General features: G+C 51.7%; 1 protein-coding gene across 5 annotated transcripts; it reads left to right on the top strand.

Moving 5' to 3' along the window:
* The first annotated feature begins 845 nt into the window (after positions 1–845).
* LEP (leptin) lies at positions 846–14,696 on the top strand. Of its 5 annotated transcripts, none has more exons than XM_086690974.1 (3): positions 846–962; positions 10,663–10,834; positions 11,942–14,696. In XM_086690974.1, the coding sequence occupies exons 2-3, from the start codon at positions 10,691–10,693 to the stop codon at positions 12,299–12,301; spliced, it is 504 nt and encodes a 167-aa protein (XP_086547100.1). In that variant the 5' UTR covers positions 846–962; positions 10,663–10,690; the 3' UTR covers positions 12,302–14,696. The 5 variants fall into 5 exon arrangements, with proteins under 5 accessions (XP_086547100.1, XP_086547092.1, XP_086547078.1 ...); XM_086690966.1 differs by having other exon boundaries at positions 869–962; positions 11,945–14,696; XM_086690952.1 differs by lacking the exon at positions 846–962 and adding an exon at positions 1,372–1,642.
* The last annotated feature ends 150 nt before the right edge of the window (positions 14,697–14,846 follow it).

Below are 14,846 nucleotides of genomic sequence, written 5' to 3'. Positions count from 1 at the left end.
TCTTTAAAATGCAAAACCCATTCCTAGCTCAGGGCCATACCAAAGCAGGTGGGGGCAGGATTTGGCCCACCCACGTAACCTGCCAGCTGCTACCTCAGGAGATGGGTTGGTTCTTAATGGAAGGGTTTGATGTCAGAGCCGCACTTTGCGGTGGGGACGGGAACGGGCCGGATCTCGTTGTTGGCGCCTGGGCTCCCGGCCCATCTCCACTTACCAGCTAGGGGTTCTGGGGCAATCACTTAACCACCCTGGACGTCAGTTTCCTCGTCCCCGAAGCCCGACAGAGGCTCTCAGGCTGGGTTTCGTACATTCTCCTGGGTACGTGGGAAATACAGGACTCACGGGCGCGCAGAGCATCCCCAAAGGCTGCAGTGCCCGCGCCTCCTCACAACCCTCCGGAGAGGGCAGCGCACCCAGTATAGCGCGGGGGCGGGCCCCTCACCACCCAGGTCCGCGGGCCTGAGCACTGGCAGCCCGAGCAGACCCCCATCCTGGGCGGGGGCGTGGGGTGTGCCCGGCGGGGCCGCTCCAGCTAGCACTGGCCTCCCAGGCGCCCGGGGGCCCTCGGGTCGCGCGGCCCGCCCAGCAGTCGGTGCGCCTTCGCTTAGTGGAGGGCGCCGTCCGAGCTCCCAGCCGGCTTAAGGGAGCCCCTCGCCACCACCCTGGCCCCGAAAGGTCGGCATCTCAAGGACTCGCCGCTCCCGCCAGACGTCCCCAGCCTTCCGGGCCGTACCCGACGGTGCGCGCGTGGCTCCCGGCGCAGCGGATGCCTTCCCTCGAGGCCCCGGACCCGCCGCCGCCCGGCCCTACGGTGTCCAACGCTGCCCGGCAGGGCGGGGCCGGAGCTGGCACTCGGGGTGCGCCCGGGCCTGCCGGCCAGTTGCGCAAGTTGTGCTCGGCGGCTATAAGAGGGGCGGGCAGGCATGGAACCCTGGAGGAATCGCGGTGCCAGCAGCTGCGAGGTAAGGCCCCCGCACGCTTCTTTTCCATTCTCCGCGGGTCTTTCTTGGCAAGCGACCCCACCCCGCCCTTCCCTGAACGCCGGGGGAAACTGAGGCGGGCGAGGGGCAGGGCAGATGCCCTGGTTCTGGCCTATGGTGGCTTTGTACCAGAGTTCTATCGGGAGAGAAGGCAGCAGGGCAGATCTGGATTCGTGAGCTGTGCCGGTGCCCATGGGGCAGGAATCTGTGCCATGGAGCCAGCCAGGGTCCCAGGAGACTGTCAGAGCAGCCAGCCCCGCTGCTGAGATGCTTGGGAAATTGCCTTGAGCACACCCCCAAAGATCAGGGTACCCTGCCCCCATCTGGAGGCGATAAAGTTGAGGGTGCTGGGGAATTCTGGTATGAGCGTTCAGTTCCTGAAGTCTAGCTTCACTCTGCGTAGAAGAATTCAGGCATCATTTTCCAGTGGGGGTCTTGATCGCCGAAGTCTGAATGCCAGTGGCTGAGGCGGAGGCCTAGAAACAGGACCACTGCGGAGTAGAGGTGGAGAGAAAACTGTCAGGAAGAACCTAAATATCTCAGAGAAATTGTTCTGAGCCTCACCACATCTGGCCTCAAAGCCAAGCAAATTGCTTTCTTCACGATGGATAAAATTGGGGTATTCTGAGGTTATAGAGCAGCGGCTCACTGGAAGTCCTATGGTATGTTTCTCATTGTTACCACCTCTCTGGTCAATACCGCAAATGCCCACTGTTGGCAGGTGAGACCTACTGGGCCTGCCTATAGTCCGCCTTCTCTCCTGGCTTGGTTTAGATTTCACTGTGGGTGTGGTTGCCTTTACATTTCAGTTTGTATAGCTTCAAGATGGTGGCAATTTGGAATTGTGAATCTTTAAATACAGTTAGATCCAAGACAAGTGGCCTGCTTGTCATTCGAGAATAGCCATTTTGGAAAGGAGGAGACAGATGATTGATTTCTGCTAGAAGGGTGGTCTTGCGGGCAGAGGGCGGGTCCTTGCAGGCACCACCCCGGGAGCACGATGGCTCCCCTTTGTAGGAACTGACCTCTGTCATCTCTCTTATGTTCATTCTGTAGAGTTCCAAGGTGGGCAGCAGTCAGCTGGGACCGCTGGGAGCGAGGGTACCCAGTCTCTTTCTCACCAGGTTCTGCAGAACATAGTGCCTGCCATTCTGTGTCCTCAGGAGCAGAGAGGATGCCATGCTGATCATTTCTCTTATTTAGGTAGGGGGAAAAGGCAAGAGAAAAACAGTGGATGTTTTTAGGTTCTTCCCTCTTCAAGCGATTGAGGACATTGGGCTGAGGGGAACATTTCCATGTTGGCCAAAGGAGCGTCCTTCTCATATTTTGTACATCTTATGCCCAAAATAACTCTTCTTGGTATTTGGGGGAAATATTTCCACCCCCCCCCCCTCCGTTCCAGGAAATGTCTCCAAGCGCCAAGGACAGAGCCAGGGAGATTGCAATGAATTCCTGCCTCTCGGCCCCAGGCAGATGCCTCTCGTGTCTGAGTGGCCCATGCAGGGTGCGGAGGTGGCCACTTGGGAGAGCCCTCCTCACAGAACGCAGGTCTTTGTCCCCGCTCCTGCCTAGGTGCCGCCCAAGGGAACAGAGAGGAGGGGCTTCAGGGGAGTAGAGTCCTTGTGTGTGTGCATCCTTGAACAGCATGCATGTGATTTAAAGGAAACTCGAGCCAAATTGTCCCGCAGTCGGTCAATCAGTAAGCCCTGTCCTCCCCAGCAGCAGGATTCCAGTGGCCATAGCTCTCCATTCTGGCCTGCCAGCCCAGAGCCTTGAAATTCTTCTTTGTCCGCACAGTTGTCTCAGAGAACTAGAAAGAGGTTGTGTCTGCCGAAAAACAGCACACCTGATGCCGGGGCTCATAGAATTCTTTGCACTGATTCCATGTGTGACAACGGATGTGCCTTACTTCTCAGCAAACTGCATTTTACAGTCTTTCCTGCTCAGTTTGTCAGCTGCCTGGAACTGGATCGGTGATCGATGCCCAGGCGGACATCTTACTGATGTCACTGAAGATTTCATCCCGCATCTGTGTGCACCTTGAGTTTGTTCTCTGGGGAGAAGCGCAGACACAGTGGGAGAAGCCACGGTGGGGAGAGAAAGGAGGGGCAGCAGTCTCTGAGAAGGAAGGGCTGGAGGCCCAGAACGCTTCCTAGGGATTCCTGCTGGGCAAAAGCGAATTCTACGATGTGACTTTAAGATAGGGGCAGGCGAACCACGGTAGAGGTAGTTTAACCCGGTGAGACAGGGAAGATCAGAGATGGGAGGGATTTTGTTTATTCTTTCAACAAATATTTAATGAGCACCTACTCTGTGCCCGGCCCGTGGGAGATGCTGGGAAAGTGGCATGCCCACGGCTCCTGTGCCCGGCAGACATCACAGCTGATCGAGGCACCCTCTCCCTCGGAGTCTGGATGCAGCTTCAGATTTCCCTCCACACGGTGCTCCAGGGAGCCGCTAAAAATTGATCAGACTGACACCAGAATTGAAACCAATTCGTAATCCTTGATGGGATCAGATCTAAGGGTGGTGTGCGATGAATGGGAAGAATATAATCCCCACACCCACACCCCGGCTGCTGGTTAAGTCAGTTACTGTTTCTCAGACAAGGCTCTGGATCTCAAATAAGAGAAAACCACTCATGCTAGCTCAGTGTGTCAAACAATATACGGCGACCAACATCTGAAAAACCAAACCCTTAGCAGGGCATCACTCATGGTAAGGGGGAATTTTCTTTCTTGATACTTGTTCCTTTTGCGTGTGTGCATCTATATGTCCCTTGGATATAGAAAAATATATCCAGAGGGTTGAAATATACTCAAGTGAGTGTAAGTAGAAGAGTATCTCACACTGGAGGCTAAGGACAGGGAGGGCCCAGAACCTAGAAGGTCAGGAAACAGAAAGAAGGTCAGGAAGGAGCACAGGCACTGACTGTAACTCACCTGTCAGTGGCTGAATGAACTCTGATCTTTCTCAGCCACTGCATGCACTTGAAGGCAACTGTGGCTACCCCGGAGCTTCTGAGCCCTCAGTAGAGACAAACTGGGCTCTCTGAAACCTACTTTAAATTCCTGGGAGAGCTGCTAATTGACTGAATCAGGGTTTGGAGGAGGAAGAGGTAAGGAAAGAGAGAAGAGTATTCATGGTCTCTTGCCTATCACTGGTCATGCAAACATGGACTCCAGGGCCTGTGTGTGTGTGTGTGTGTGTGTGTGTGTGTGTGTGTGTTATGAGTAGGGCAGATGCCCCGCAGGTGGAATCAAGCCTGGGACATTGTAGCTCTCTAGCCTCACATGCTCTACCCTTCCTCCATATTGAATCCTCCTGAACCCACCCTAGTTTTCCCCAACTCCACACTGTCGCCTTGGCCTGGAATGCCTTCCTTGTCCTCTTCCCCTTGGGGGAACTCCTGTCCTTAAAGTCTCAGTTCAAATACTGCCTCATTTGCAAAGCTGTCTTCACCTCCCCAGAGTCACCCCCTTCCTCTGTGCTCCCCAAAGTCTGTGCTCATAACCTTTATGGGATTGGGTTAAGATGAGTTATTTAAGCTTCTGTCTGTTCCACTGGATTCTGAGCAGCTTAAATAACCAGGATCCAGTCTTCCCTGTCTCTATTCATCCTTTGTTTTTTCCCCGTCCCCAAGTCCCTTCCAACTTGGAATTATGGAGAAAGGGAGGAAGGGAGAGTGAAAGGAAAGGATGGGAGGGAGCCCACAGGAAGAATTTCTGCTGGGAGAAGCACAGACCATCCAAAGCTTTTCCCTCATAATTAAAAGTAAATACTACATTATTTGAATTTAATTCACACCAGCACATTAGAAGTTATTGAAGAAAGGGGTGTAGAAATCCCAATAGCTGGAGGAGAGAAGAAGGAAGAGAGAAATGTGTGCTGGGCTCCTGCTAACCTCTGACACTGTAAACCAGGAGATGCATGGGACTCTGGATAACTCAAGGCTGGCAGCCTCCACCAGCAAATTTTTCTGTGACTCTAAGGTCTCCCCATCGCCCCGACTGCTGTCATCAGAAGGCTATAGGCAGCCTGCCCTTGGCCCAGCAAACCCTCCAGCCTGTATAAGGAGAAGCACCCCCTATCTTGACATAACAGGCCCCACATGGTCTGCCTCATCCTCTAGGACCAGAGGGAAGGTGAAGGAGGTCACATGTGGAGGCCATCAGCTTCCTGGGGAAATGGGAGGTGAGCTTGTCTAGGAGGAGAAGGCAGAAGTCGGGGGGGGGGGGGGGGGGGATGGCACCTGCATAGACGTAGAGCAGGGCTGGGAGGAGTCCGCTAAGGATGAATACATGTGGGGCCAGCACTCAGGACCTGGCTGAACTCGGAGAGTGGGAAATTGTGCGGGGATCGGAGGTGTGGTTATATGAGCCTCTCCTGCTGGCCTTGGAACTGTTTTCTGTGATGACATTCCCTTATCTAGTGCTGCCCTGGGAGGCTCCATTTTCTGGCTTCTCTCTTTTCTTCTCCGATGCACCCGTGACAGGGGATGCCAGAAGAGATGACAGGGAGTGGCAGGGTCTTAATTAAAGGAGAGGAGGGGCGCCTGGGTGGCGCAGTCGGTTGAGCGTCCGACTTCAGCCAGGTCACGATCTCGCGGTCCGTGAGTTCGAGCCCCGCGTCGGGCTCTGGGCTGATGGCTCAGAGCCTGGAGCCTGTTTCCGATTCTGTGTCTCCCTCTCTCTCTGCCCCTCCCCCGTTCATGCTCTGTCTCTCTCTGTCCCAAAAATAAATAAACGTTGAAAAAAAAAATTTTTTTTTTAAATAAAAAAAAAAAAAAAATAAAGGAGAGGGAAGGCAGCAGGAGGCAAAAACTAGTGACCAGGAGGCCCAGAGGATGAGCAGAGAAGTGCGGGGTGGGGAGCCAGCAGAGTGGAGGGGAGGCCACTGACCACGCCTCCCCCAATGGTACACATTTCCTCCACAGGCTCTGCTTGAATAATGGTCAGAGAGAAATAAAAGAGACAGGATGTTGTATCAACATTTCAGCGGCTCATCTTTTAACTAGCAGAAAATGACAGCTCCTAAATGTTCAGAACCGTTTTGGAAACTTCTAGAGGGAAAAGGTTTCGCAGCCCAGGCAGCTGGCTGACATTCGCCTTTCTCCTCCCCATTTCTCTCACCTCAGCTCTCTCCAGCTAGGCACTCCTGGGTCTCCATCTGCGGCCCCGTCCATCTGATTGTGACTCCCAACCCGAACTGTCAGCTGGATGGGTCCCCCTGAGGTCCCACCAGTCGCAACGAGCAAATCGGCAACGTCGCACCTCCCTCCTGCTGCCTTTGCCAATTTCCACCTCCATCCTTCGCGTCATCTGGGCTGAAAGCATTAGCCTGGGGACAGTCAGAGCCCCTCACTTCTGCAAAAGAAGCCTAGCCTCCCTACGCGGCACTCGGTGCCCAAGCCCTCCCCACCTCCTGGCCCTTTGCACCTCCCGTGTGGGCTGTGAGCCCCCGTGTCCTCAGCTCATAAGTGTTCTTCAGCCTCTGAGTCCTCAGCCGGGCTGCTCCTCTCCTCCACCTTCATGAACCCAGTGAAGTTCCTCCTCACTCTTACGGCCCTTATCAAATGCCACCTCCTCCAAGATGCCTCCTTGATCTCTTAGCTGGTGACAACAGCTAACGTGTTGACCATATGCCAGGCAAAGAGCTAGCACTTTACCTACGTTACTTCATTTCGTCCGCCGAACGGCCTCAAGTGGGAATTACGATTTGTATCATCCCCATTTTACAGCTAAGAGAAATGAGTCTGAGAGAGTTTGGCAAACTTACCCACGGTCCTATACACCCACTCAAGCAGAGTTCTGCTGAACTTCGCAGCGCATCCTTGTACATGTGACTCCCTCCCCTCAGTTACCCAAGGCGTGCTATCTGTTTAAACATTCCTCCTTGCATTGTAGCTAATTATGTAAGCCAGTTGTTCAAGAGCACAGTTTTGTTCTTCACTTTTATCTCTAACAAGTAATTCATGTTAATGTTTAACCACATGAAATACTGCGGTATATTCACTGGGCTTCCGGAAAGACCAGGAGTCTTCAGCCGGTCCCTCACTAGTCCTGATTCCTGACTTCCTGTGGCTCCATGCATGTCTTTTTTGTCTTTGTACCTGGTCCACAGTGGACGATTAATCATGTTAACTGTCAACTGTCAGCTGTCCATTGAGTAATTATTATATATAAGGTGCTGGGCTCAGTGAAGTTATAGTCGCCGTCTTAAATTATTCCTGCCCTGTCCAGTCCCAAACTGTGCTCTCACCAGCCACCTGTACCACCTTCTTGGACCACAGCCAGACCTCACTCAGGTATTGACACTCAGATGAACCCAGGAAGACTTGATATCCACTCTTTTCTGATGCCCACATCCAGGTGTATAAATTAACTAGCATTAAATTTGGCTGCATTTAGCAGAGACCCATAGCGGCTTAAACAAGACAGAGGTTATGTCTCTCTCACACACACAAGTCCGGGGATGGGCAGTCTGAGGCCAGTATGTCACCTTGGCCCCACAAAGTCCTCAGGGAACTGGGTTCCAGCTCCCTACTCCATCATTCATAAGGTGAGGCCCTCGTCCTCATGATCCAAGATGGCGTCAGAATGCCGGCTGCTATATCCACAATCCAGGCATGGGATGGAGGAAGGGATGAGAAAAGAAGAGGCAAAGGCACATAACCCGAGAGCTGCCACAGAGTACCTCTGCTGAAATTTAATTGGCCAGACTTTTTTTTTTAATCTTTATTTTTGAGAGAGCCAGAGACAGAGTGCAAGCAGGGGAGGAACAGAGAGGGAGGGAGACACAGACTCCAAAGCAGGCTCCAGGCTCCGAACTGTCAGCACAGAGCCCCCCTTGGGGCTCGAACTCACGAACCACGAGATCATGACCTGAGCCAAAGTCGGACGCTTAACGGACTGAGCCACCCGGGCACCCCTGATTGGCCAGACTTTAGTGGCGTGGCCAAATCTAGTTGGGAGAAGCTGAGAAATGTTGTATTTATTCTGGATGGCCACATCCCCATCTAAACTTGGATATAAATTACTTGGAAAGAATGGAAGAATAGATATTGGAGACAACTAGCAGTCTCTACTAAAAGGGTTCGGTCTGTTCATGTTTGTGTACGTGCCCATGATGTGTGTTATGTGTGTGAGCACGTGTGTTGTGTATACTGGTGGGCCACGTTCTCTCCACCACTTTGATCCCAGATGGGCTTGTTATGAGTTCTCTGTGGAGCTCCTCTAAATCTGGCCTCTCAGGCAGATTGAGCCTCAGCTTCTCAATTCAAGGAACTACAATGTATTTTCTGCCTCCACCGAAGCATGTTATCAGTGGTGAGAGAGGGGCTTGTAAAACTGTTTTCCCATTCAGGTGTTACAGGGTGGCCATTATGTGAGAGCGACTATGACCAGAGTTAATCTGGCAATAAATTCTCTTGGGAAGGAGGGTGTCATTAACGCAAAAATCCTAGCAAAGGGTACCGCTCAATCTTGTGCCGCAGGGGAAACGCCCCGAAATACCAGGCACCCTGTTGAGATGACCCAAGGCGAGGAAAATGCTAGATTCAGCGTTGGTTACAGGTAGTGTTGCCCCAGTGTTTTAAGCCCTGCCCAGTAATCACGCAATTCCAAGAAACTGCTGACCTTTCCTACCCCCACCCCACCCCCCACCCACCCTTCAGCACATACACACACAATATGCAGGGGCTTGACAGGTTCATCTCATTTACTCTTTTGAGCCAGTGGGTATTATTCCGTTTTACTAATGAGAATGGGATGCTGTAGGGAAGTTAAGTATTTGCCTAGAGACTCATAGCTAAAAAGGGCAGAGCTGCTGCTGAACCCTCGGGGCCTAACCACTATTCTCTCCAACTTTATTAGGATTTCGTGGAACCCTGTTGGGGGTTAGCACCACTGAACTCCCTTCCACAAACATTTGGCGCAAGTGTTTACTCAGGTAATCAGTAGGTAATAGAGGGGGTGTCAACTTCTTAAGAAAGAAAACAAGCCCAAAAACGCCTGAAGGGCCCCCTCCTGAATTACCTAGTATTTTTCATATTTGAAGTTGATTTGGTGGCACAGTCTCATAGCTTCATCCTAGAGCCAGGTATTTGTTTCCAAGGGCCATGGTCTCTGGAGGTGCCTGGGTTGAACACTGGGGTGGTTTGTAATTTGGGGCTCTCTTTAAAGGCTGGAGAAACCTTAGGGTGGGGGGAAGGCACCCCAGGCTTTCTGCGTTAAGCAGAACCCTGACTCTGCCGCTTACCTGTTTGAGTTTGGGCAAGTTAACACATCTTCTCGACCTTCGTTTTCCCACGTCTATGAAATTCAGATGAAAAGCATACCTTTGATCAAGAATTATAAAGAAAGAATATATAAACAGCCACTTTTTTCTATTATATTGCCAGCATACGAATTATACTAATATTGCCACCTGTGGACAGAAAATGTACAGTCTATTTTTATCAATACCCAGATGAGGCAGAACATAAAAAGCAGAGATTAACTTTTTGGCCATCTCCAGCACCTTCATGCTAATATTTACTTACATTTGATTATCATTTCAGGCTCACGCACACATACTTAGCATGGATCACAGGCTCGCATACATTTCACTTTATTACCTTTGTCTTTCGTGTCTCCTTAAAACTGCTGCTTATTCAAGGATCTGCATATTATTAATATTAGAATTCATTGTTCCATGACTTTGAAAGTGTCAAACATTCTGGACGAACATGTTAGATAGTCTCTCCTGCCTCCACCAGCTGTTTTCTGGCCACTGTGCCCACCACTGTCCACTCTTACTGACAGCCGCTTGGTCTTTAATACCCAGCTCAGGTGACACCTCTTCCAGGGAGCTCCCTTTGTACTCCTGTGATATCTTGCACTTGTCCTTCTTGTACAGTTTGTTCTGCCTGTATTGGAATGGACTGCTTCCCTGTTTATCTCTCCTATTAAAGCATAGGCCACCTGAGAGTAGAGAACATCTATTATTCACCACTGTATCCTTGGTGCTCGGTGCTGTATCCGACACATTTGAAGACCTTCCACCAGTGCCGGGCGGGTTCAGGCTCCCAGCAGGAGAGAAAGGAAGTTATAAAGCCAGTGAGAAATGCCATCACAGAGATATCAGCAGGCCGCTGTGGGAGAGTAATGGAGAGGACAAGTAACGTAATCTCTAGTAATAAGGGTAGTAATAGAGTACATTTCACAACACCTTTAAAGCTCTTGCACATGCATTATCTAATTTGATCCTCATAAAAGCCTCGAGGTAGGTATATTGCAGGAGATGGAGGTGGAGGTTTTCATGGTTATGTGATGTGCTTAAAGTCATGCAGCTATTAAATGGCTGGATTCAGACCGGACCATAAAAGCTGGTTCTTTTCCTCGCAGCATGCAATAAAGTCAAATCGTCACCACCACGTCCATTTGCTCAGGCCCTGGCTTACTGCTCTGTGATCTATCCCACACCGCATCACAGAGTTGGTCAGGTCTTGCCTCCCCAAGGAAATGCATTTCATTAATGTACTTCTAGATAATGAATTGTCTTTGACTCTGAGGAGATGATCGCTATGGCACAAAGTGAGTCTCCTTTTTATCCACATCCGAAAATATGGTTGGTCACAGGGCATATGGGTGTTTTCTGAGATCACCGGCGACTTGCTACGTGTGGTTCCTTCTGTTTGCAGGCCCGAGACGTACATCCCGGGAAGGAAAATGCTTTGTGGACCCTTGTGCCGATTCCTGTGGCTTTGGCCCTATCTGTCCTATGTTGAAGCTGTGCCAATCCGAAAAGTCCAGGATGACACCAAAACCCTCATCAAGACGATTGTCACCAGGATCAATGACATTTCACACACGGTAGGGAGAGCCTGGGAAGACAACAGGTTTGCCCATGGGGGAACCAGGACCTCAGATGTCAGCTGAAGCCTGTGCAGCCACATGTAGGGGCCATGGTGGCCTTGACTCCTCCCTGCCTCACGAACAGCCGCTTCCTACATGCGGGCTGTATTTGGAATTAGGAAGACTAAATGTGAATCTCCACACTTTGGCTCTCTATCTGTAAAACCTTAAGCTAGTTCCTCCATGTCTTTAAGGCTTGGTTTCATCAGCTAGCTAGTACAGTCCTCACAGGGTTGTTATGAGATTAAATTAGATAAAGCAACTAGATAAACCCTCTCATAGAACCAGACCACAGTGTGCCTTCTTTAAAGGTTTTTCGTTGTGGGTTTGGTAGCCCCCAGTCTTAAAAGCCTGATTGCTTACCCAGCAAGGGGCAATCTAGAGACTTCCACATCTCCTGGACACATATGTGTCTGACAGTGGCCTCGGACAGCTCAGAACCAGAGTCTTGGGCATTTTATGGAGAGCAGCGTGAGTGTCCCTGCTTTCACGGTAGCTATCCGACAAGGCCACACGGGGTAGATCCAGAGTGTCCCAGCTTGGGTGGCGCAGAAAGTGAGGGCTGCAGGCCACCCCCTCCTGGTATCCAGCATTATTGGAGCAGAGGAGTGAGGCGGGGCCGGCCTTGATCCCTGAGGGGCCAGAGGCCTTGGAGGACCTGACTGGGAAGGAGGAGTCCTCTGGGAATGGAAGGGTGTGAGGATGGCTAGGGAAGGGGCACTTAGGGAGGACCTCAGTGCCTGGGGAAGAGACTTAACTAAGCAGGAATCGGGCCTCATGGCTGGTTCTACAGCAGAGGTCATTTGGAGGAGGGAACGATCTTCGAAGATCCATCTGGAAGGGGAGGGCAGGGTGATTCGGGAAGGGCAGGAAGATAGAAGTCCAGGAGATCAGCTTGGAAACTTGGCAGTCCCCGGGGCACAAGAATCAAGGGCCTGGGCCAGGGCGGTGAGGAAGGGGAGAGGAGGCAGCCAAGAGAGCGGACCTCCACATTCATGGGAAAGGCCGAGAGCCTTGCAGAACCAACTTCTCTGAGCCCCTGCTCTCCCTTTTCCTCTCGCACAGCAGTCTGTCTCCTCCAAACAGAGAGTCGCTGGTCTTGACTTCATTCCTGGGCTCCACCCTGTCCTGAGTTTGTCCAAGATGGACCAGACATTGGCCATCTACCAACAGATCCTCACCGGTCTGCCTTCTAGAAACGTGGTCCAAATATCTAATGACCTAGAGAACCTCCGGGACCTTCTCCACCTGCTGGCTTCCTCCAAGAACTGTCCCTTGCCCCGGGCCAGGGGCCTGGAGACCCTCGAGAGCCTGGGCGGTGCCCTGGAAGCGTCACTCTACTCCACGGAGGTGGTGGCCCTGAGCCGGCTGCAGGCTTCTCTACAGGACATGCTTTGGCGGCTGGACCTCAGCCCTGGGTGCTGAGGCCTGGAAGACCTCTCGTCCCAAAGTCGAGGAGAGAACCCATGGCTCCCAGGTGTCTTCAGCAGAGAGCCTGTGTGGGTGTCCTTTATCCAGGCCCCAGGCCATTAGTCTCTCACACCTTTGAGCCACTCTTCCAAAGGCATAAGCCTTTAAGGCACGAAACCAAAGATAGAATGCATGATTCCGTGCTCACCGGGAAGGGAGACCCACCCGGCAGTGAACCGGACCTGAGGATCTCACAAAAGCCTTCCTTCCTGTGCCACCTCCCCTCTCACCGCATGCTTCAGCGTGACCTGGGGTGATTTCAGGAGGCACCCGCTGAGCCTTTGGACCATCAAGCGAGGTTCTGTCTGAGAATTCTGAGAACACCATGACGGTTACATCCACATAGCTGCAAACTCCCAAGCAACACATTATTTATTCTGCGTTTTATCCTGGATGGATCTGAAGCAAAACAGCAGCTTTTCCAGGCTCTTTGGGGCCAGCCAGGGCTAGGGATGCTGCTTCCAGCCCCGCTGGTGGGCCTGGCTAAGGCAAACCCATTTCTATGTGACTTGAGGGCTCTCAAGTTAGTTCTTTGGTAACTGGTTTTGTTTCTACCGTGACTGATGTGAAATTACAGTGTTTGCAATGGCATTGCCCTGAGCAGATCTCCAAGGACCAGGTTCTTCCAAAAAGAAGATGAATTTTGTCAAGTGTGATATATAGATGTGTGCACCCGGAGGTGGGGGAACGTGTTAGTGGGAAGGGGAAGGATCAGAATGTATTTTCTGAATTACATTTGTGTGATGGGCTCTTCGGATGGGGTGGAGTCATTTTCTCATCTCTGCAGCCACTTAGTGTGGTTTTCTGGAAAATAACAAAGGAGATGACTCCTTTGGGGGGGGGTTGTGGGGTTTTGGCAGCCACCTATGGAGGGAGGCTGGGGACTGTCTATTGGGACAGTTGTGAGCTCTGGCCTTCTCCAATTGTGAGAGAGAGGTCTTTCTTATCAGGGAGTGAGGATCCCTCACTGGAGACCATGATCCCCAGAGCAGGGGTCCTTGGAATGGCCCTTGGAATGGTCTGGGGATGATCCCACACTGGATTTATTACATGGCAGTACCCCTACTTGGGATTTGCATGCCAAATTGTGGTTCTCATCAGACTGGCTCACCCAAAGCACGACCATGTTTCCTACCCATTTGGTGTGGACTTTTATTCCAGTGGGAAGGTCTGTGGGCTTTAGCGGGTGGTCCCAAAACTTGGGCCAGCAATGCTGAGTGCCAGGACTCCCGGGCCAGGCTGCCAGGAGCGCCTTTCCCACTAGAGGTCATGTTTGGTGGGATGAATGAACAAGGAGGCTTGGGTTTTCCACCGTCCTGCCACTGTTATGAGGCCATCACGTGACAGGTGGTGGATCTGTCCAAGGAAATTCGAATCAAAGCTATCAACGTTCAGACTGAGCACCTACTTCGCGCTCAGCCCTGATTGGTGCTATGGGCTAGAGAAGCTCACCAAGTAAACGTTAAAATCCAGTCTTGCCCTCAGGGACCTTGCATTCCCGATGGTAAAAACTTTACACAGCAGCGCTAAGGCTGGCCTTTCACCATGGTAACCAAGCTGCTGAAAGAGTGAGCTCCTGAGCAGGTGGGAAATGCTGGGCGGAGGGTGGCAGTCCTCAGGGGCCCACTGGCTAACCCTGCTTGCACTTGGTAGCATTTTTGCTTTTCAGGGCCCGGCAGCATTAATTACCGTGTAGCCACATCCCTTTGAAGCAGCTTGGCTGACAGTTTAAAAATGAGAAAATGCCTGAGACCATAACAGCTGATAGGTAGCTGGGCCAAGACTAGAGCTCAGGTCCTCTGGCTCCCCAGAGTGTCCCTGCAGCCAGGTAGTGCTCCCCGGAGGTACAAATAGGCACTGGGCAAGGGAGACCAGGAGTGATTGCTGGGAGAGAGGAGCTGGAGGCAACTTTGCAGGAGGTGAGGGATGTGAATTGCCTGGAGGGTGGAGGCTGTTTTGTTGGCGCTGAGACACCAGGGTGAAGGCACGTGCAGCCAGTTACAAAGAAAGGCAGACAAAGGACAGACGAGAGGGAAAGGGACACATGGAAGAGGCCTTCTGCGGCAAAGAAGTTTGATATCGAAAGGGTTAAGAGTTGAAAGTTCCAGAGCAGAGCGATTCATGAGATGGACAGAGTAAGGCCCGTTCTGGAGAATACGACCTAGATAATCACTACCACCCAGTCAGGCTGGGATCTTTTAAGCCTTTCATTCACCAAAACCGGGCACTGTGGCTTATTCTCAGAGTATAAAAGTTCTAAAATGTAAATGATTGTCTTTTTTTTGTAACTTCAAAAATGTTTTTGGTTGTTAAAAAAAAAAAAATCCAAATAAATTAACTTTGCCCCCTGGTCTTTGTTCTGCATCACCCTTTGTGGAGGGGCTTTAGAAGAGCTATTGTGGGTGACAGGCCACGGCCTGGCTGGCCTCCAACCCCCACTGGGTTCAGCTCTGCCCGGGCTTGGCCACAGCCGGCCGCCAGTTATTCAGGCTAAAGGATT

Source organism: Puma concolor, chromosome A2 (genome assembly GCF_028749965.1).
Source record: "Puma concolor isolate L17-30 chromosome A2, mPumCon1.1.hap2, whole genome shotgun sequence".
NCBI classification, from domain to species: Eukaryota; Metazoa; Chordata; class Mammalia; order Carnivora; family Felidae; genus Puma; species Puma concolor.
The sequence above is the reverse complement of the archived record's forward strand: the minus strand, read 5'-3'. Positions and strand labels throughout refer to the sequence as shown.

Excerpts from the sequence above, each read along its gene's own strand:
- LEP (XM_086690974.1), top strand. The coding sequence starts at position 10,691 with ATGCTTTGTGGACCCTTGTGCCGATTCCTGTGGCTTTGGCCCTATCTG. Across the intron at positions 10,835-11,941 it reads TCAATGACATTTCACACACG|CAGTCTGTCTCCTCCAAACA; the intron begins GTAGGGAGAGCC and ends CCTCTCGCACAG.